At 49.6% G+C, this 21,310-nt stretch overlaps 2 protein-coding genes across 5 annotated transcripts in view; one reads left to right on the top strand and one right to left on the bottom strand.

The window, feature by feature from the left end:
• TMEM209 (transmembrane protein 209) overlaps positions 1-21,310 on the top strand; it is a 51,217-nt gene that overhangs the window by 16,748 nt on the left and 13,159 nt on the right. For 2 of the 3 annotated variants that reach the window (XM_068169376.1, XM_068169380.1), the window contains exons 3-5: positions 17,741-17,880; positions 17,996-18,054; positions 19,028-19,159. In XM_068169376.1, the coding sequence (XP_068025477.1) occupies positions 17,741-17,880; positions 17,996-18,054; positions 19,028-19,159 (331 nt within the window). Of the gene's footprint in view, positions 1-14,857; positions 14,976-17,740; positions 17,881-17,995; positions 18,055-19,027; positions 19,160-21,310 lie in introns of those variants that run through there. The other variant, XM_068169385.1, reaches the window with a different exon arrangement.
• LOC137457508 (carboxypeptidase A2-like) lies at positions 47-12,047 on the bottom strand. 2 transcript variants are annotated; one of them, XM_068169387.1, is made up of 13 exons: positions 11,909-12,047; positions 9,550-9,632; positions 9,373-9,460; positions 7,264-7,345; positions 6,755-6,889; positions 6,152-6,250; positions 5,466-5,567; positions 4,848-4,949; positions 3,333-3,443; positions 2,357-2,447; positions 1,437-1,636; positions 1,014-1,098; positions 47-331 (listed from the first exon to the last, which is right to left on the bottom strand). In XM_068169387.1, the coding sequence occupies exons 3-13, from the start codon at positions 9,435-9,437 to the stop codon at positions 144-146; spliced, it is 1,260 nt and encodes a 419-aa protein (XP_068025488.1). In that variant the 5' UTR covers positions 9,438-9,460; positions 9,550-9,632; positions 11,909-12,047; the 3' UTR covers positions 47-143. The 2 variants fall into 2 exon arrangements, with proteins under 2 accessions (XP_068025488.1, XP_068025493.1); XM_068169392.1 differs by having other exon boundaries at positions 11,972-12,045.

Raw genomic sequence — 21,310 nt, forward strand, 5'->3', positions numbered from 1 at the left:
TGCAGTGAACAAGCCCCACTATTGAAAGCTTTTGAACCACAGCAGGTGGATGCACACAGGGTTTTATTCAACCAAGTGTTGTGTCATTACAGATGCCACCGAGAGAAGAGGATTTGTGAGCTTGCTGATGCCCACCCCAGCTTTTACTCTGTGTTGTCTCGCACGTGCTCCATGATGGTCTTCAGCCCCAGCCAGGTCTCATTGGCGGTGGGGATAATCTGGTTGGCTGGCAGGAGGAACCCATAGCGCCCCGTGTCTCTCAGCTCCAAGGCAAAAGAGTATTTGATGCCATAATCATAGCTCCAGTCTATGCTGCCTCCACTGGCAGGGTCTGAAAGGGAAGTGAGAAGAGTCAGAAGCATGAAGAGATCTGAGTTCTGCTGTCTCACCTTTTCTCCTCCTTGAGGGACAGCTGTTAGGTTTTTTGTGAGCACTCAGCTCTGATGCTTTAAACTAGAGCACAGTAGATATAGGTTGGACATCAGGAGGAAGTTCTTTACTGTGAGAGTGGTCAAATGCAATGGAAGGGATTACCCAGAGAGGTGGTGGAGGTCCCATCTCTGAAGACATTCAAGGTCAAACTTGATGGGGCCCTGAGCAACCTGCTTATTGCAGGGGGGTTGGACAGAATAATGGTCCTTTCCAACCTGATGCGTTCTATGTTTGATGGCCTCAAGCTGGATTAGGGGAGGTTTAGGTTGGACATTGGAAGAAACTGCTTCACTGAAAGGGTTCTCAAGAACTGGAACAGGCTGCCCATTGAGGTGGTTGAATCGCCATCCCTGGAAGTGTTTAAAAGCCTCAGAGATGTGTTGCTGAGGGACATGGTTTAGGACCAGACTTGGTAGAGTAGAAGAATGGTTGGACTCCATGGGGTCTTTTCCAACCAAACAATTCTATGATTCTATGTTTGGATGGTGATGTCACTCTACAGAAGCATCACTGCTTCCAGGAGGGAGAGACCTTGGTGGAGGGGACAGAGCCATAAAAGCCCAGACCAGCAGAACACTCACAGATAACTTTGCAGATGCTCCCAACTTGGAAGCTGGTGCCATACAGGGACTGGATGGAATTGGCAGCAGCTCTTCCCAAGGCATCCTGGAGAGAAGAAGATGAAGGAGAAGTCAAAATAGTAGCCACTTTTAATGTGACTCATTGTTTAGATTTAGTCAGTCTGAACCATACTGGCTCTCTACAACTCCATGAAAGGAGGTTGGAGAGAGATGTAGGTGGGTGTCTTCTCCCATGAAACAAGTGACAGGACAAGAGAAAAGGGCCTCAAGCTGCGTCTGGGTGTTAGGTGACACTGCTTTAGCAAGGGGGTTGGCCTAGATGATGTCCAGAGGTCCCTTCCTGCCCCACGATGCTGGGATTTTGAGTATAGAGGTCTGGCCAGACAGAATAGAGGGAGCTAAAGCCGAGTCCTTGGGTCTCACCAGCTCGTCGTGGTCTGCTGGCTCCGTGCATTTGTAGCCATAGGGGTACATCAGGAGCTGTGAGTAGCTGTGGAGGGTGAGGAAGGCCCGGATCTTTCCATGGTTCTTGATGAAGTTGACAACAGATTTAACTTCCACCTCTGAGTTGGCACTGGGCCCATGGTAAGATTCAGAACAGGGGTAACTGCTGGCTCCAGGACCTGTTGGTGCAAAGAGGGCATAAAGGGAAACCAGTAAGAACTGGTATTCATGAAAAGTCAAAGCAGAGCAACACAAAGCTGGGCTTCCCTAGGAACAGGTCTTGAGCCTAAAGTCAGGTCTTAGGTACTCCAACAGAGGATGCGACTACTCAAGGAACGCACTTCTAGATGATACAGGTCATTGCCACCAGGGAATGCCACAACAATGATCTGAGGGATGCAACTCTTCTGCTGTGAGGCCAGGCTGAGAGAGTTTGGTTCAGCCTGGAGAAAAGAAAGCTCCATCAAGACTTTCTGGTAGCCTTTCAGGACTTAAAGGGGTAAATAAGAAAGATAGAGACAGATAGATCAGGGCCTGTTGTGACAGGACAAGGGGTGATGGGTTGAAACCAAAAGAGAGAGGGTGGTGAGACCCTGTCCCAGGGTGCTCAGGGAGGCAGTAAAAGCCCCATCCCTAGAACCAATGCAGGTCAGGTTGTTCAGGGCTATGAGCAACCTGCTGTAGTTGAAGATGGTGCTTATTGAAGGGATGGACTAGATGACCTTGGAAGGTCTCTTCCAAGCTTAAAGCATTCTATGACACCTACCACTCTATTTGACCACTTTTTTTCCTCAATCCCATATATGATGGCAATTTCTGGTCCTATGTGACAGGATCTGGATACATGGAAGGGAACTTTCTCCTTACTGACAGCCAGAAGCCAGAAATTTTATTCCTACCTCCAAAACCTGCATCCCAGTTCCTGTTTGGATCAACTCCGTAACACAAACTGCCTGGAATCTTGGAGCGAGTCTTCCGCCACATGCGATCCTAAACCAAAGAGCCACTAGTTGGATGAGACCACCTCTAAAGGTCCCTTAGAACCCAACACCTTCCATGACTTGATGGCAAATATTGCTCCTTGCATTAAAATTGTTACCCAGGAATCATTGCTGTTCACCAGGAAGTGAGTGGACCTGGTGCTCAGGGACATGTTTCAGTGCTGACCTGGCAGTGCTGGGTTGATGGTTGGACTGGATGATCTTGAAGGTCTTATCCCAACCAAATAGATATTCTGTGATCTTAGGCATGAGCCTAAGATTATTTCTGGTGGGCCAGCTGGAGGTGCTCAAGAAATGTGTGGACATGGCACTTTGGGATGTGGTTTAGTGGCCATGGTGGTGTTGGTTTGATGGTTGGAATTGATTAGAATAGAATAGAATAGACCAGACCAGGTTGGAAGAGACCTTCAAGATCATCATGTCCAACCTATCATCCAACACCACCTAAACAACTAAACCATGCAACCAAGCACCCTATCAGGTCTCCTCCTGAATACCTCCCCAGTGATGGTGACTCCACCACCTCCCCAGGCAGCCCATTCCAATGGGCAATCACTCTCTCTGTGTAAAACTTCCTCCTAACCTCCAGCCTAAACCTCCCCTGTCGCAGCCTGAGACTGTGTCCTCTTAGAAATGTTTTCCAACTGACACAATTCTATGAGTCAATGATTCTAAAAACTGAAGTGCTGGTGACTTCACAGTGGGTTAAGATGGGTTAGACAAAGAATTAGTGTCCTTGGCTGCCCAACTCTTTTGTAGCTCCTTCTTACAGCTTTAAAAAATGGACTTTCAGAGCCTACCTTACACATATGGTTGACTTGGAAGAGGATGACAGCTCTTTAGATCAGCTGAGACACTCAGCATGCTTACTCACCGAGGTGTGAGTGAACACATATCCATCAGGGTTTGCGACTGTCAGCAGGAAAATGTCCATTTTGTCCAGCAGAGAGGTGATGGATGGATCCTTCCCATAGTCAGAGGCGATCTAAGCAGAGACAACATGGTGACCATCAGCCTATTTCATTCCCACCTTTCTTAGGTTCAAGCAGAGGCTCCAAGCCTGGCTTTTAGGGCAGGGCAAGAAGAAATAGCAATTAGCTGCTGACCATGACTGTTTCTCGTTAGACTTGGAGCTTGGAGACAGAGCAATGAATGTATTTTACTTATTTCACCCTGAAGACAGAATGAAGTTAATGGAAAAATAGCAACAGCATTTTCTCCTGGAGAATGGGCCAAAGCTGGAGGAACTGAGATGTGTTAGGCACACTGCCAACATACAAATGTCCTACCCTTCTCTGGTGGCCTCATCATGGTCAGCAGAATGTAAATGCTCATTTCTATAAAGATGGAAGTTCTGGCACTCTTGTGGAAGGTAACCAACCACCTGGTGTTACTCTGCAGATCGAAGCAGCAAACTAATCTTCCATCAGTCCTTGGTTATTTCTACAAGTCCAAGCCCTGCAGACCTCACCAACACCATCCGAGAGATGACATTTCATCTACCTAAACTCCTCCCAGCTGCTCTAACATGACACAGCATTCTTCAGTTCTTTGTCTGAGCAGCTCCCACCTTCTCTGTGGAGTTGGTTGGGCTTTGGAAGGGTGAAGGAGAGTGAGCAGAGCTGCTACACACTTGCACTTGGGACACAACAACCCCATGAATGCTCCAGGCTTGGGGCAGAGTGGCTGAAAACTGGCCAGTGGAAAAGGACCTGGGGGTGTTGGTTGACAGCAAGATGAGCCAGTGTGTGCCCAGCATCCTGGCTTGGATCAGCACAAGTGTGGCCAACAGGAGCAGGGCAGGGATTGTCTCCCTGTATTTGGTGCTGGTGAAGCCACACCTCAAATCCTGGGTTCTGTTTTGGGCCCCTCACTCCAAGGACATTGAGGTGCTGCAGTGGATCCAAAGAAGGGCAATGAAGCTGGTGAAGGATCTGGAGCAAAAGTCTAGTGAGGAGTAGCTGAGGGACCTGGGGTTGTTCACCCTGGAGAAAAGGAGGCCGAGGAGAGACCTTCTGGCTCTCTACAACTCCCTGAAAGGAGGCTGGAGCTAGCTGGGGGTTGTTCTCTCAAAGAAAAAGTTAAAGGATAGGAGAAAATGCCCTCAAGATGGACCAGGGGAGGCTTAGGCTGGACATGAGGAAGAATTTCTTCATGAGAAGGGTTGTCAAGATATAGACCAGACTGCCCAGGACAGGAAGGATTTCAAAGCCAAGGAGATATGGTGCTGAGGGACATGGTTTAGCGGTGACCTGGTAGTGCTGGGTTAATGATCTCAAAGATCCCTTCCAACCAAAGTGATACCATGATTCCATGGCTCTATCGAGGTGTGATACACTTTTCTATAGTCAGAGACATTCCCAGGATAGAAGAAGAACCTTGAAATGACCTTTCTAGCTATCCATATGGCAGATGCTTGAGTAACCCACTCCCGGGAATGGATACCAGCATCCAGCCAGATTGCAGGACGGTTGCTTCCTCCACTGCTGAACTGTCAAAGAAAACAGAAAGATTTAAAACTCTTGTTGACACCTTGTAATCAAGGACACCTCATGTAGACCAGGGTGCTTTGGACTCAATTGTGCTGTATCTACAATGAATATATGTATGAGTATTTGTGCTGTTCTTCCTGAAGGGGAGAAGGCTGAGGGGAGACTTTCTGGCTCTTGGCAACTTTCTGAAAAGAGGTTGGAGCCAAGTGGGGGTTGATCTCTTCTCCTAAGTAACAGAACAAGAGCAAATGGCCTTAAGTTGTGTCAGGAGAAGTTTAGGTTGGATATGAGGAACTATTTCTTCCCCAAAAGGGTTGTCAAGGAAGGCCTAGGACAGGCTTCCCAGTGCAGAGGTGGATCACCATCCTTGGAGGGACTTGGAAGCCATGTGGATGTGGTGCTGTGGGACATAGTCTGATGGTGACCTGGCAGTGCTGGGTTAATGGTTGGGCTTGATAATCTTCAAGGTCTTTTCCAACCCAAACAATTCAATGATTCTCTGCTATGTGTCATACCTGGAGCACATACAATGGCCTCTTTTCATAGGATTCCCCAATCTTGATCTTCGTGACAATTTTGCTGAACTCATAGGCAATGCGATCCAGCTCTTCATAAAGCTGAAACGAAAAGCCACGATGAGATTGACATTCTACAGTAGGACCTGAGGAAATCTTTCTTTCCTTTTGCCTTCATTACTATGATCTCCTCAAAGCCCACCTCACCCTACGTTGGGGTAGTCAGTGCTGTTCCTAACACTACAAAATAGAAGGGAGTCAAATCAAGATCACGCAGAGTAGAAGGAAGTGAAATCGAAGTCTACTTGAATGAGTTCAAAACCCTCTTTAAGAACTTCAGGCAATAAAATATCTGCCTATATTTCCCTATTTTAAGATTTATTTATTTCTCAATCTCATTTGAGGGTCAGAAGGAAAGATTTTTGACAGAATCCTGCAGAGTTGATGAAAAATTACAACCAATGCCTGCCTGTTCCAAACCTCCGTCAGGTTGCTGACTAGGAAATTAATATATTTAGAAACCAAATTGCACACCAAAAGAAGCTGGAAAGACATTTTAGATCCTGATATAGGATGTTTCAGTGAAGAAAAAAAAGGAATGAAGGAAAAAAAAAAACCAGAAAAAGAGGTGTGAAAAAAAGGCCAGAAAAAGAGAAATCCTCTCCCCTCAAAGCTGAGGCACTCACTTCATCCAAAGTGTGGTATATTGCATAGCTGAAGCTGTTACTGCTGCGCTCCAATTGTTTGCTGTAGGCCATATCTTCCTTTTCTTTATCCAGAAGAGCCTAAAAGAATTGATGGAAGCCTTGAGAAAAGCCTCAGTTTGCCATCTTCTGACCCAACGTTGCTCTCAGACAAACAAATGTGCTGCCACAACAGGCCCTGCTAAAAAGGATTGTCCCCATCTTTCGTAAAGAATCATAGAATTATGGGTTGGAAGGGACCTTAAGGATCATCTAGTTCCAACCCTCCCCCGCCATAGGCAGGGACACCTTCCACCAGACCAGATAGCTCAAGGTCTCATCCAACCTGGCCTTGAACACTTCCAGGGAGGGGGCATCTACAGCCTCCCTGGGCAACCTGTTCCAGTGTCTTACGACCCTAGTTGTAAAGAACTTCTTCCTAATGGCTAGTCTCAATCTCCCCTCTTACAGCTCAAAGCCACTGCCTCTTGTCCTATTGCAACAAGCCCTTGTGAAAAGCCCCTCCCCAACTTTCATGTAGGCTCCCTTTAAGTACTTGAAGACCACAGTAAGTTCTCCCAGAAAATATGACCCAGTGGCACCTACCTGCAGGTCTTCTATCAGGATGGAGTACGCAATTCCATTGGATTCCAGGAAGGCTTTGACGGCTTGGACATTGTTAGCAGGGATTCGCACATCCACAGGTCGGCCAGAGGTGGAGGGACTGATCCAGAAGTCAAGCTGGAAAGAGAAACATTGGTCTTCCATAAGGGTTATTTGAATATTCTCCTTCTTAACAGAAATATTTTCAATAAAAGCTCTGTGTTACAGAAACCCAGAATCCCAGTGTTGGAAGGAACCTCTGAGGATCATAAAGACCCAGCCTTGCTAAAGCACGGTCACCACATCAGGTTGCCCAGGATCACAGTGTCCAGGTGGGGTTGGAATCTCTCCAGAGAAGGAGACTCCACAGTCTCTCCGGGCAGCCTGCTCCAGGGCTCCACCACCCTCAAAGGCAACAAGTTTCTCCTGATGGAACCTCCTAAGATCCAGTTTGTGCCCATTCCTTGTCCCATCACTGGGCACCATTCTCTTGCCCTGAGGTGACAACATACCTCAAGGTGTTCCAGTGATTCCAACAGCCTCAACTGCTTGACCTCCTCCTCATTTCTTGCCTGGATTCGGAGAACCTGGTGCCTGCAATAAATCAGTGAGTCTTCAGAAACAGTCTCAAAAAGAAGCTGGGTTGAATGACCCTGTTATTGAGATTATGAATTTGGTGGGTAGTTACATGCATGCTACCAGCTGGTATGGACTTCTTCAATGCAGTTAACTTAGTGTCACCCAAGAGTTCAACCAACTTGTTGTACAGGCACCAGGATAGGAGTGAGTTAAATGGCAATTTTTACTCATCAGAAGCTTTCATCATGAAGAAGACATCAAGTGGATGAGCATTTACCTGCCTACACAGATCAGTCTTTTACAGTTTCATAGAGTGGTTTGGGTTGGAAGGGACCTTAACGATCCTCTAGTTCCAACCCCTCTGCCTTGGGCAAGGACACCTTCCACTAAAGCATGTTGCTCAAGGCCTCATCCAACCTGAACACTTCCAGGGAGGTGGCATCGTGACCTCCCTGGACAACCTGTTGCAGTGTCTCACCACCCTCACTGTAAAGAATTTCTTTCTAAATCCACTCTTGCATCAAGAAGTTAATTTTTGTCAACAACTTGCAGAAGAAAAACATTCTGGCTGATCTTGGCAATGATCAGATGTTTGAGGGGCACCAAATACGGGAATCATTTCTCCTTTCCTCAATCTCGTCAAAGGACGATGACAAACTTCCTGGTGTTGTCAGAAGGTGATACCATCGGGGGTGTCTTGTGCCATTCCAGGTGGAATGAATCACCTTCTGGAAGTACCTCACTCCACTGGTACTTCAGCAATTAACTTGGACTATGCATTGTACAAGGTATGGGGAATCACAAAGTGGGGTTTGGATCACTAGGAACATAAATCCCACTGGAACACCAGATGTTCCAGGCTGCCTGGGAACACAGATACAAGCAAACACTACCAAGAGGAGCGGGTGAAGAGCTGAGGATGATCTAATCTCAGTCTACAACTATCTGAAGGTGAGTTGCAAAAGAATTGCCAACTCTTCTTGGTAGAGGTAGATGATGACAAGAAGAGGAAACAGCTTCACACCCAGAGCTGAGCAGAGGGGTGGGCTAAGCTCTTCTGGAGGTGCATTACACTCGATGCTTTCACGAAATGGCACAAGGAACTGCAATAGGTTGCCCAGAGAGGTGGTAGATGCCCCATCCCTGGAAACATTCCAGGTCAGGTTGTTGGGGGCTCTTGAACGGATTAAAAGATTCACAGATTGCACTGGGCTGGAAGGGACCTTCAAAGGTCCTCTTGTCCAACCTCCATGCAGTGAGCAGAGACACCTCCAACTAGAACAGGCTGCCCAGGGACACATCGAGTCTGAACCTGCTCTAGTTGAAGACGTCACAGAATCACAAATATATCTGGTTGGAAGAGACCTCCAAGAACATCCAGTCCAACCCTCAACCCAGCACTGAAGGGTCAACACTAACTCATGTCCCTAAGCACCAGGTCCACATGCCTCTGGAACACCCCCAGGGATGGTGACTCCACTACTGCTCTGGGCAGCCTGTTCCAATGTTTGATAACCCTTTCAGTGAAGAAATATTTCCTAACATCCAGCCTGAACCTCTCCTGGTGCAGCTTGAAACCATTTCCTCTGGTCCTGTCGCTTGCCATCAAGGAGAAGAGGCTGGGCCAGGCCTCTCCTTGATCCAACCTCCCTTTAGGTAGTTGTAGAGTGATAAAGTAGTTGTCCTGCTGCCTGCAGAGGGCTTGGACTAGATGACCTTGAAAGGTCCCTTCCAACTCAAAGCATGCTATGATTCATAGATTCATAGATCCATAGATCAAAGCTTGAGACTGCTCCCTAGGTACAGTCAAAACCAAACCTAAGGCTTGGGTGAACCTGGATTTAGGAGCTCAACTCATTCTTCTTAGAAACCCAAGTAAAAGTACAGGGAGGTTGCTTCAAACAGTGGAGTACCAATGCAACAGGGTAAGTCAGCCATAAGAAGCAAGGAATGTGCCGCAAGCAGACTTCTTCAGATCATGAAAATCAACACATGGATAGCAGGACCTTAAATGAAAGGTATCTCATAAAAGGATGACTCACCCAACAAAAGTTTTCAGGCACAAGGAAGCCCCGAGGAGGGCACTGAAGATCAAAATCAGCTTCATGGTTGAGACGATGGCCAGCTCAGCTTAGCAAAGGGGAATTTATAGAAGGCTTGTTTAGAAGTCTTTTTTTTTCCATATTAAACATCTGTGTTCCATCTGAATAAGTTCTCACCTCTATCAGAGCTTTCAAGGCAAGCAACAGGATAGGAGGTTGATTTCACTTCTAAAGAAAATTTTCCACTGAGACATGCAAACCTGGAAGGGAGGAATTGTTTTCAAAGCTTTGACTTCATAGCTCCTCGCTGCCCTTTCGCACATTTTTCTAGACAGAGGAAAACAAAGTCAAACTGGACATTACCCCAGCTCTCTCTGGGGGTGATGAGCTCTACCGGCTGACCCTTGGTCATGGATTTTCCTCTGACATGTTTCTAGTAGCCTACTCCTTGTTGCAAAGAGGCAGCCAGCAGCAAAGAGCTCACTCCACCGAAAACCTCAATTGGAGTGAATATTTTGAAGGGTAAAGACCGAGTTCTTCATGATGGTTTCATACAGATCCAGCTGAGCTTCAAGCACTGAAAGGTTGCAGAAAGATTTGCATGAAAGCAAGTTGGAGAATAGGAGCAGAAAAAAAGCCTTGGGTGAACAGAAACACAGAGGAGCTCAGCTCTGCAGGTGACCCTACTCACAGAATCCCAGTATGGTGGGGCTTGGAAGGGGTCTCTGCAGATCATTCAGTCCAACTCCACTGCTAAGGCAGGGGCACCCACATCAGGTTGCCCAGGATCACAATGGCCAGGTGGGGTTGCTGTACATTGATCAGATCCCCTCTCAGGCTGCTCTTGTCCAGGCTCAACAGCCCCAGGGCTCTCAGTCTTTCCTCCTCACTGAGATGCTCCAGGCTCCTCAGCAGCTTCTCAGCATCCACTGGACTCTCTCCAGTAGTTCCCTGTCTCTTGGCCTGGGCATCCCAGAACTGGACCAAATGCTCCAGCTGTGGTTGCTCTAGGGCAGGAGTTTGCTTTTGGATAGGGTCTCTAGACACCCTCTTCCAGTGAAGTAGCCTTCTCAGGAAAAGGTGACATAAGTTTGAAGAAGTGCTGGAATAGCCACTGCCACATCCTCTCAGTTTTACAGGGTCAACAGGGCTGTTCCAGGTTCACTGGATCCCTTTGGGGATACTCCTCTGGGTCCCTTTGCTCTTGTGCTCCTCTACATCTCACATAAAGAATCATAAAACAGTTTGTGTTGATAGGGACCTCTAAAGGTCATCTAATCCAACACCTCTGGAGTCAGCAGGGACATCTGCAGCTGGAGGAGGTTGCTCAGATCCCCAAACAACCTGACCTGGAATGGTTCCAGGGATGGGGCTCTGATCAGCCTGCTCTAGTTGAAAATGTCTGCTCACTGCCTGCGGGGTTGGATTAGATGGCCTTTAAAGGTCACTTCCACCTGAAAACATTCTCTCATTCTATGTCTTTTGCAAGACCAAGCCTCATGGTTTGGGAACAAAGGGAGCCTCAGGCAGGGATTCTGCCTCTTCTGACATACAGGAACTAGTCATTCTGCAAGGGTTGTACCTTGGGGACATGCTGGAGAATATAGGCTCTGCAGGGAGGTCAGGTATGTTCTTTTGACTGCCCCGGTCTCTAAGGTTTAACCCAACCCAAGCAGAAACAAGCAGATCCACTTCCCTCAATGTATGTCAGGTAAGACAAGTTTATCCTAAGGGACAGCCTTTCCTGCTGCACTGCAGTAATTCTGGTGGAAGTCAAAGGCCACCTGTAGCTGATGGCCTTCAACATTTCCTAAAGAACCCACAGACTGTCCTTGGTCCCTTCTGTGGATTCACTCCTTGAAAACAGGAAGGGGAGACTCAATTTAGGGCAAAATTATAGCTTGCTTCATTAGTCATGCTACCTCCTGTATGGATTTAAAAAGATGCCAGGAGATCCCACCAAATATGATGTCACAGTCTGAAGTACATCAACAAGCTCCAAGTGCCCTGACCAGCCTCGTCTGAGGCCTCCACCCATTGCATTTCAGGAGCTGATTTTAAGCCCAAACCTCTGTACCCACTCCTAATCTTCAGTGAAGGGGCTACAAAAGCTTGCAGCAATGTGATCTCTCACCACAGCCATAAGGTCCTGCAAGGTTTGGAGGTCTTGAACCACAGAGTAAGTCATGGAATCTTTGAATCATTTCAGTTGGGAAAGACTTTTAAGGTCATCCAATTTAATTATTATCTAACTCTACCAAGGCTGATGCTAAACCATGTTCCTCAGCACCACGTCTCTGAGTCTTTGAAACACCTTCAGGGATGGAGATTCAACCACCTCTCTGGGGAGGCTGTTCCAGTGTTTGGGAACCCTTCCAGTGAAGAAGTTTCTTCTAATATCCAACCTAAAAGTCCCATGGGTGAGTCCTGCACAGGCCGAATGATAATTAGGGAGTAGCGAGAGCAGGGCTGCACCACCACCACAAGCCAGAAGCCAAAGCTGACAGCAAGGAAAGGCAAGGGGTAGAGAGCTCACCACAAGTAGCCTGGCCCCACAGGATCCAAATGAGAGGAGCAGAGCAAGTCTGGTGGCACTGACCAGCCACAACCACAATCCAGATCCTCAGGGAAGTCACACAGCAGGTCTACGGGAAGGATGTCAAGAGCTACAAGCCCAAGTCCATGGCTCAAACAATGACCAGACCAAACAACCTCAGCTTAAATGCAGCTCCTGTGCCAAAGGGAGGAGAATGTGTGGGTGGGGGCCCAATATGAACTTGGCAATTAAGTCCTCTTAGGGCCCTGGCATTCTAATGTGGGCAGATTGGTACATAAGCCCTGCACAGACCTAAGGAGGATGTGGTGTCATGTTGTGAACCACAAACATCTTGGTGACGTGGTAAGCAGTGAAAAGTTACATTAATGTCATGTAACCAAACTGGCTTGTTGCTTAAAACTGCTGGGCCAATAGAGAGAGTTTGTCTAGAGCCAAGACAGACATGGCCCAGCCTACCACCAAGAAAGGCCTCAAAACTCATCAAATTTAGGTGGAGTCACACCTGTTCTGTAACATCTGGACACTGTTGTCCCTGTCTAAGAAAGGCTCTTGCAGCTGAGATACAGTATAGTAGTCTCTCCTATCACATGGGAAGGGTGAGCAAGGCCATGGTTTGTGGTCCTCCTATATCTCCCATCTTCTCAGAGTAAGTGTTTGGCAGGAGGGGAGGAGAGGGGAAGGAAGGGGAGGGGAGGAGAGGAGAGGGAAGAGAAGGGGAGGGGAACACTGACATGGTGAAGAGCTCCATCAGCTACTCATCTCCTGGATGATCAAAGTTAATTGGCTATAATGCAATTAATTTTGAGTTGTTGGTGATAGAACAATTATTTCTGCAAGTAATGGATTATTTCCACATTCCTAATCCACAAGGCACCTTGGGAATGGCCTGGATAAAGAATGAGTAGGGATTTCAGTATATTTGCAAACATGACTGGCACCATTTTAGGAGCAGAACCCTTCATTTTGATGTCCCTGGCATATTTACAGCTATTTGTCAGGGGACCTACTTATTTCCAACTCAAATTTCCTTCAGTTAGGCAATGAAAACCTTCAACTTTCCAGGGTTGTCTGCCAATTCCATGTGTTTGAGCCACAAAGAAGCTTCTGATGCGCCACACACTCCATCAGATCATGTTGTAGCAGCAAGCACAGGGACGAATTGTAGCTGGTAATAACAAGAAGGGGACGGGAAGGGAAGTAGGAGAGATACGATCAGTTACGTGGAGACGAAAGACCTGTTCCTACAGTGACATCATCCCTTGGGATGGTTACAACATCCTCTGAGGTTGTGAAAGCCTTTTAGGCAGGAAAATTTTGCCTAAGACTCATAATGACCTTCTGCCAGCAGGTGTCAGCAGAAAACACAGGATTAGATCATACCTTGCTCCAGCACAGGAGACAAAGAGCCTGAGAGCAGGATTTCCCCTCTGCTCCCTCCAAAGCCTTCCGCATCATATTCTCTCTCTGCCAGTAATACCACCAAAGAGAGGGGAAATCACCAACCTGTCAGCCTCACTTCTGTGCCCAGGAAGATCATGGAACAGATCCTCCTAAAAGCTACGCTAAAGCACCTGGAGGGCCAGGGGGTGGTTTGAGACAGCCAGCATGGTTTCACCAAGGGCAAGTCCTACCTGCCCATCCTAGTGGCATTCTACAGTGGTGTGACTACATCAGTGGACATGGGAAGACCAACAGATGTCACCTATCTAGACTCCTGCGAGCCCTTTGACACAGTCCTCCACAGAACCCTTCTCTCTGAACTGGAGAGATACGGATTTGATGGGTGGACTGTCCAGTGGATAAGAAACTGGTTGGATGATTGCATACAAAGGGTAGTGGTCAACAGCTCAATGTCCACATGGAGATGTGTGACAAGTGGTGTCGCCCAGGGGTCTGTGTTGGGACAAATGCTGTTCCATATCTTCATCAATGATACAGACAGCAGGACTGAGTACACCCTCAGCAAGTTTGCAGATGACACCAAGCTGAGTGGTGTGGTTGATAAGACTGAAGGCTGTGATGCCATCCAGAGAGAGTTGGACAGCCTGGAGGTGGGCTGAGAATATTATGAGGTTCAATAAGGCAAAGTGAAAGATCCTGCACATGGGTTGGGGCAACCCTTGATATCAGTCCAGGCTGGGGGATGACTGAGAGCATCCCTGCAGAAAAGGACTTTGACATGCTGGTGGATGAGAAGCTGGGCACAAGCATATAGTGTGCACTTGCAGCCCAGCTCAATCACATCCTGGGCTGCTCAAAACAGGTGTGACCAGCAGATGGAGAGAGGTGACTCTGCCGTTCTGCTCTGCTCTGGTGAGACCTCACCTGGTGTACTGCGTCCAGCTATGGGGTCCCCAACACAAGAAGGACATGGACCTGCTGGAGCTGGTCCAGAGGAGGCTGCAATTCCTCCCCTGCAAGACAGGATGAAAGAGTTGGGATCATCCAGCCTGTAGAGAAGGGCTCTGGGGAGACCTTTTAACTACATTTCAGTATCTGAAGGGGAGCTACTGAAAGGCTGGAGATGGACTGTTTAGAAGGCCTTGTAATGACAGGCACAACGGTTTGAAACCGGGGCAAGGCAGATTTAGTTTGGACGTCAGGAGGAAGTTGGTCACAGTGACGGTGGTGGAACACTGAAACAGGTTGCCCAGAGGTGTGGTGGAGGCCCCGTGAATGGAGACACTCCAGGTCAGGCAGTTGATCCAATTGGAGGTGCCCCTGCTGCCTGCAGGGGGGTCGGACATGACGACCTCGGAGCGCCCTTTCCCCCTCCAACCCTCCCGCGAGTCTGTGATTCCCGCCTACGCCCGGCGCGCGCCCCCCTCTCCACGGCAACACCCCCTCGCGCTCCCGGCCCCCTGCAGGAAGCGGCGGCGCGGGCCGTGACGTCGCGGCGCTCGCGCAGGCGCCGAGCGCGTGGCCCGTGAGGAGCGGCCGGTGCCGCAGCGCTGGGTGAGGGCGAAGGGGCTTCCCCGGCCCTTCCGGAGGGGCATTGGCTGTCCCTGCGCCTCCACCGGCCCGCCGCCCTGCGCCACGGACTGTGGTGGGTCCCCCTGCGCCGCCTGCGCTCCTCGGGCCTGCAGGGAAAGGCTGGGAGGGGAGGCTCCCGGGAGGCGTGAGGCCAGCCCTGTGTGACAGGGCTGAGGGCGGGTGGGTCTGTGGGACTGCCTCTGGTGGGTTAGGGCTGGGAAGATGTGGGGCCGCCTCTGTGTGATGGGTCAGGGCAGGAAGGAGATGTGGGGCAAATCAGGACGGGGGAAGATCTGGGGCCACCCGTGTGCAGTGGGTCATGACAGGAGAGAGATACGGGGCCACTTCTGTGTGGTGGATCAGGACAGGGGGAGAAGTGGGACCACACCTATGTGATGGGTCGAGACCTGGGGGAGATGTGGGGCCACCACCACGTCACATGGGTCAAGCTGGGGGAAACGTTGGGCCTCTTTTGTGTGTCAGGGCAGCGTGAGCTGCAGGGTGCCTGTGTGTAACATGAGGTGTGGATGGGGGGAGTGGCGAGGCAGCTTCTCCGACAGTGTGGTCTGGGTTGGGGGAGCTGTAGAGGCACCCCAGAGGTGCCATGGAGTTGCTGGATGAGGGGAGATGTGATGGCTACTTGCATGTCCCAGTGGGGTCTGTGTGGGAGGAGCTCTGAGGGACCCTGTGTATGCTGCAGAAGAAGCTGTGGGGGTTCTTTCATAGTGACAGATCTGGGAGGAGGGTGCTGTGGGGTCATGGGCTACAATGGAGCTGGGGCTGTATGGGGTAGCAGTCATGCATGGGGGAATTGAGGGGTTTGGGGCAAGGGGATATTCATAGTATCAGTCAGGGTTGGAAGGGACCACAAGGATCATCTAGTTCCAACCCCCCTGCCATGGGCAGGGACACCCCACACTAGATCAGCCTGGCCACAGCCTCATCCAGCCTGGGCTTAAACACCTCCAGGGACGGGGCCTCAACCACCTCCCTGGACAACCCATTCCAGGGCTTCACCACTCTCATGGTGAAGAACCTCCTCCTCACATCCAGCCTGAATCTCCCCACCTCCAGCTTCATTCCATTCCCCCTAGTCCTATCACTACCTGAGATCCTGAGAAGTCCTTCCCCAGCCTTCCTGTAGGCCCCCTTCAGATACTGGAAGGCCACAATTAGGTCACCTTGGAGCTTTCTCTTCTCCCCCAACGCCTTCAGTCTGTCCTCACAGGAGAGGTGCTCCAGCCCTCTGATCATCCTTGTGGCCCTTCTCTGGACACGCTCTAGCACCTCCACATCCCTCTTGTAATAGGGGCTCCAGAACTGGATGCAATACTCCGGGTGGGATCTCACTAGATGTGGAGAATCAGATCTCAAAGTCTGTAAGATGCCTTCTCTCATCTCACTGTGCCATCTCACCTGCCTCTCCAGAAGAGAGCAGGGCATACAAGAACACTGATTAGAGTCTGGAAGTGAAAAGCAGGCATCCAACCCTCCTAAGGAACAAGAACAGGACCAAATCTTGCTTTGATTTGTGTCCTAACAATAAAACTTCTGCTGCTGCAGGAGGACATGGTTAAGGGAGAGAGGTTAGGAATGTGAGGATGGGGTTGAAGAAGTCTGTTTAGGGCTGTTACATTTGTCAGTGTGGGAAGGGAAAACCTGGGGTTCAAAGTGGATGAAAACCCTTTCCAAAAATTACCAGGCAACTTGTTCTTGTGTAAGTCTTCCAGAAATCCTGCTGGTAATGTTATTTGGGAGTTGCATTTTATTGTTTTCTCTTTTTCTCAGGCAGTAGTGTAGTTGAACTATTTATTACCAAACCCCAAATCATTTCTGTCCCCATCTAGTGAGGAATTATGTGACAAGGTCTGAAGCAGGTAGCAGGAAGGAATGATAGCATATTTTGAAGACAAGATAAAAACTCACCAGGGTTATTTCTTTTACATAAGGTGTTACTGAATGTAGTAAACCCACAGGAGGTGGTCCTGCTGTGTGAAAATGACTGAATCATCCAGAATCCCAGCATGGTGGGGGCTGGAAGGGGCCTCTGGAAGTCATCTTGTCCGACCCCCATGCTAAAGCAGGGTCATCCACAGCAGGTTGACTAGGGCTGCAATGTTCAGGTGGGGTTGGAGTCTCTCCAGAGAAGGAGACTCTGCAACCTCTGTGGGCAGGCTGATCCACTACTCTCACAATCAAGAAGATTTTCCTCATGGAACCTCTTGGGTTCCAGTTTGTGCCTGTTGCCCCTTCTTCTCTTGCTGGACGCAACTGACTAGAGTCTAGCTCCATCCTCTCGCCCCTCACCCTTTAGCTCTTGCTGAGCATTAAGCAGATCCTCTCTCAGGCTGCTCTTGTCCAGGCTCAGCAGTCCCAGGGCTCTCAGCCTTCCCTCCTCACAGAGATGCTCCAGGCCCCTCAGCATCTTTGGAGGCTCCATTGGACTCTTGCAAGTAGTTCCTTGCCTCTCTTGAACTGGTAAGCCCAGAACTGGACCCAGGACTCCATCTGTGGCCTCGTTTGGGGAGGACAGAGGAGCAGGAGAACCTCTCAACGTGCTGCCCACTCTTCTTCGTGCCCCTCAGGGCACCATTAGGGTTCATGCTGGTGTCTCATAGCAAACCTGTTGTCCCCCACAGAGCTGCTTCCCAGGAGGTCACTCCTCACCTGTACTGGTGCAGGGGGTTGTTCCTCACCACGTACAGGACCCTGCAGTTGCCCTTTCCTTCCTCAGGAGCTTCTCTCTCACTGAGGGATGTTATTTTTCTTTCATCTTGTGCTGACTGAGAATTTTACTGTATAAATTGAGAGATTTTTGTCTTTTCTCTGTGGTTCCAGATAATGACATCAGAACAGAGTCCAACAACTTCCCTCATCGACAGGACCATCAAGATGAGGAAGGAGACTGAAGCCCGGAAGGTGATCTTGGCCTGGGCACTCCTTAACGTCTCGATTGCAGGCATGATATACACTGAAATGTATGTTCATTGCTACATCTGCTTCAAAAACCCAAAGCATCTACTTTGGACATCGCTAAAATATTTCCTGGCACTGAACTGGTGATAAATTTTAATTCCTCCTTTTTCTTTTCAGGACTGGGAAGCTTCTGGGCTCCTATTACAACATCACTTACTGGCTGGTCTGGTATATTGGTGAGTTGATGCAGCTTTTCATAGCTTCACTGAATCATTTTCTCCCCATCTGCTCTCCTGAACCATAGAATCATAGAATGGTAGGGCTTGGAAGGGACTTCTGAAGATTGTTGAGTGAAACCCCTCTGCCAAAGCAGGGTCACCTAGGACAGGTCACACAGGAAGGCATCCAGAAAGGTCTTGAAAGTCACTGGAGAAGGACACTCCACAATTTCTCTGGGCAGCCTGCTCCAGGGCTCAATCACTGTTACAGTAAAGAAGTTTTTCCTTATGCTGAGGTGGAACCTCCTGTGTTCCAGTTGGTGTCCTTTGCTCCTTGTTCTATCACAAGACACCACTGAAAAGAGACTCTCCCCTTCTTGCCTCCCACCATTCAGGTATTTATCATGGTCTTCTCTTCTGAAGGCTAAATAGCCCCACTTGAGAACCCCCCTGGAGTACTGTGTCCAGTTCTGGTGCCTCCAACACAAGGACAGTGAACTGTTGGAGCAGGTCCAGGGCAGGGCCACAAAGATAATGGGAGGGCTGAAGCATCTCCACTATGGGGTCAGGCTGCACAAATTGGGGCTTTTCAGCCTAAAGAAGAGAAAGCTCCAGGGAGACTTTCTGGTGGTCTTTAAGGATTTAAAGAGGCTGACAAGAAAGCTGGGAACAGACATGCTAGAATGGCTTGTTGTGAGAGGGCAAGGGGTGATGGTTTGAAACTAAAAGAGAGAGAAGGAAGATGTTCTTCACTGTCAGGGTGGTGAGACCCTGTCTCAGGTTGCCCAGGGAGCTGGTAGAAGCCCCATCCCTGGGGCTTCCAGATCAGGTTGGAGGAGGCTCTTGGGCAACGTGCTGTAGCTGTTGACATCCCTGCTGACTGCAGGGGGATTGGACTAGATGACCTTTAAAGGTCCCTTCCAAATCAAACCATACTCTGATTCTCTTCCCCATCTTTCAGCTGTGAAAAACCATTTTCTGTTTCTTCTAGAACTTGCCCTTGCAGTTGTGTTCAGTCTCAATGCCTTGTTTGATTTCTGGATGTACTTCAAATACACAGTGGCACCAACCAGCTTGGTCATGAGTCCTGGCCAGCAGACCCTGCTGGGGTTACGCAATGCAGGTGAGTTGATGTCCTATTCTATTCTATTCACCTCGCCTCTCCTCTCCTCTCCGAACCTCTCCTCTCCGAACCTCCTCTCCGAACCTCTCCTCTCCGAACCTCTCCTCTCCGAACCTCTCCTCTCCGAACCTCTCCTCTCCGAACCTCTCCTCTCCGAACCTCTCCTCTCCGAACCTCTCCTCTCCGAACCTCTCCTCTCCGAACCTCTCCTCTCCGAACCTCTCCTCTCCGAACCTCTCCTCTCCTCTCCGAACCTCTCCTCTCCGAACCTCTCCTCTCCGAACCTCTCCTCTCCGAACCTCTCCTCTCCGAACCTCTCCGAACCTCTCCTCTCCGAACCTCTCCTCTCCGAACCTCTCCTCTCCGAACCTCTCCTCTCCGGACCTCTCCTCTCTGAACCTCTCGTCTCCTCTCCGAACCTCTCCTCACCTCTCCGAACCTCTCCTCTCCGAACCTCTCCTCTCCGAACCTCTCCGAACCTCTCCTCTCGGAACCTCTCCTCTCCGAACCTCTCTGAACCTCTCCGAACCTCTCCGAACCTCTCCTCTCCGAACCTCTCCTCTCCGAACTTCTCCTCTCCTCTCCTCTCTGAACCTCTCCTCTCCTCTCCTCTCCGAACCTCTCCTCTCCTCTCCGAACCTCTCCTCTCCTCTCCGAACCTCTCCTCTCCTCTCCGAACCTCTCCTCTCCTCTCCGAACCTCTCCTCTCCGAACCTCTCCTCTCCGAACCTCTCCTCTCCGAACCTCTCCTCTCCGAACCTCTCCTCTCCTCTCCGAACCTCTCCTCTCCAAACCTCTCCTCTCCTCTCCGAACCTCTCCTCTCCGAACCTCTCCGAACCTCTCCGAACCTCTCCGAACCTCTCCGAACCTCTCCTCTCTGAACCGAACCTCTCCTCTCTGAACCGAACCTCTCCTCTCTGAACCGAACCTCTCCGAACCGAACCTCTCCTCTCCTCTCTGAACCGAACCTCTCCTCTCCATCTCTCTCTTGTTTTCAATTCTTTTTAGTGAAGTGAGTTCTGAATTACCTCATCTGACATGAGCAGCAATCTGAATTACCTGCAGCACATTAAGATTCACTGCATCGAGTGGTGATTAGATGAGTGTTAGTGGGGACAACTGGAAGGGCACGGTGAGAAGGGGCAGGACAGAGGCTGCTGAGAAAAAGTGAGGGACTTAGATACTCTGAGGTTGGACAAGGAACTTTTAATCTCCAGCCCATGAATGCTCGAGGATGAGGGCAGGGTAGCTGGGAACTGCCCGGTGGAAAAGGACTTGGGAGTATTGGTGAACAGCAGCTGAAGATGAGACAGTGTGCCCAGGTGGCCAAGAAGGCTGCCAGCATCCTGGTTTGGATCAGCGATAGTGTGGCCAGCAGGACTGGGGCAGAGATTGTCCTCCTGGTGAGGGTAAACCTCAAATCCTGGGTTCAGTTTTAGGTCCCTCACTGCAAGAAGGACACTGAGGTGCTGGAGTGTGTCCAGAGAAGGGCAACAAACTGGCGAAGGGTCTGGATAACAGTGTCTAGTGAGGAGCAGCTGAGGGACCTGGGGCTGTTCAGTCTGGAGAAAAGGCTGAGGGGACACCTTCTGGCTGTCTCCAACTCCCTGAAAGGAGGTTGCAGTGAGGTGGGGGTTGGTCTCTTCTCCTATCAGGAGGAGAGGTTTAGGTTGGAGATTCTAAAAACTGTTTCCTGCAGGAATGGTCAGGCATTGGAACAGGCTGCCCAGGGAGGTGCTGGAGTCCTCGCCCCTGGTGGTGGTCAACAAATGTGTAAACATGTGGAAGCTTCATTGCATTAATAGTTTCTCTCAAATAGTCTTCTTCTCTGCTCCCTTTTCTTGGTATTCAAGCAACCATCAGGAGAAATTTATTTTCTGTGAGGATGGTGGAGCCCTGGAGCAGCCTGCCCAGAGAGGGTGTGGAGTATCCTTCTCTCATGAGATTCCAAACCCACCTGGACATTGTGATCCTGGGCACCCTGCTGTGGGGTTGGACTGGGTGATCTCCAGAGGTCCTTTCCAGTTCCCACCATGCTGACATTCTGTAGGGGCCAGATTTTTCCAGTGTCTCTTCCAGCATCTTGCCTGACATGAGCCTTGTGTGTGTGTGTTGTGTGTTTAAAGCAGGGAGGACATTTTATGGCTACT

The sequence above is a fragment of the Melanerpes formicivorus genome, unplaced genomic scaffold (genome assembly GCF_026170545.1).
Source record: "Melanerpes formicivorus ecotype bairdi unplaced genomic scaffold, bMelFor1.0.p_v2 SCAF_3, whole genome shotgun sequence".
NCBI lineage: Eukaryota > Metazoa > Chordata > Aves > Piciformes > Picidae > Melanerpes > Melanerpes formicivorus.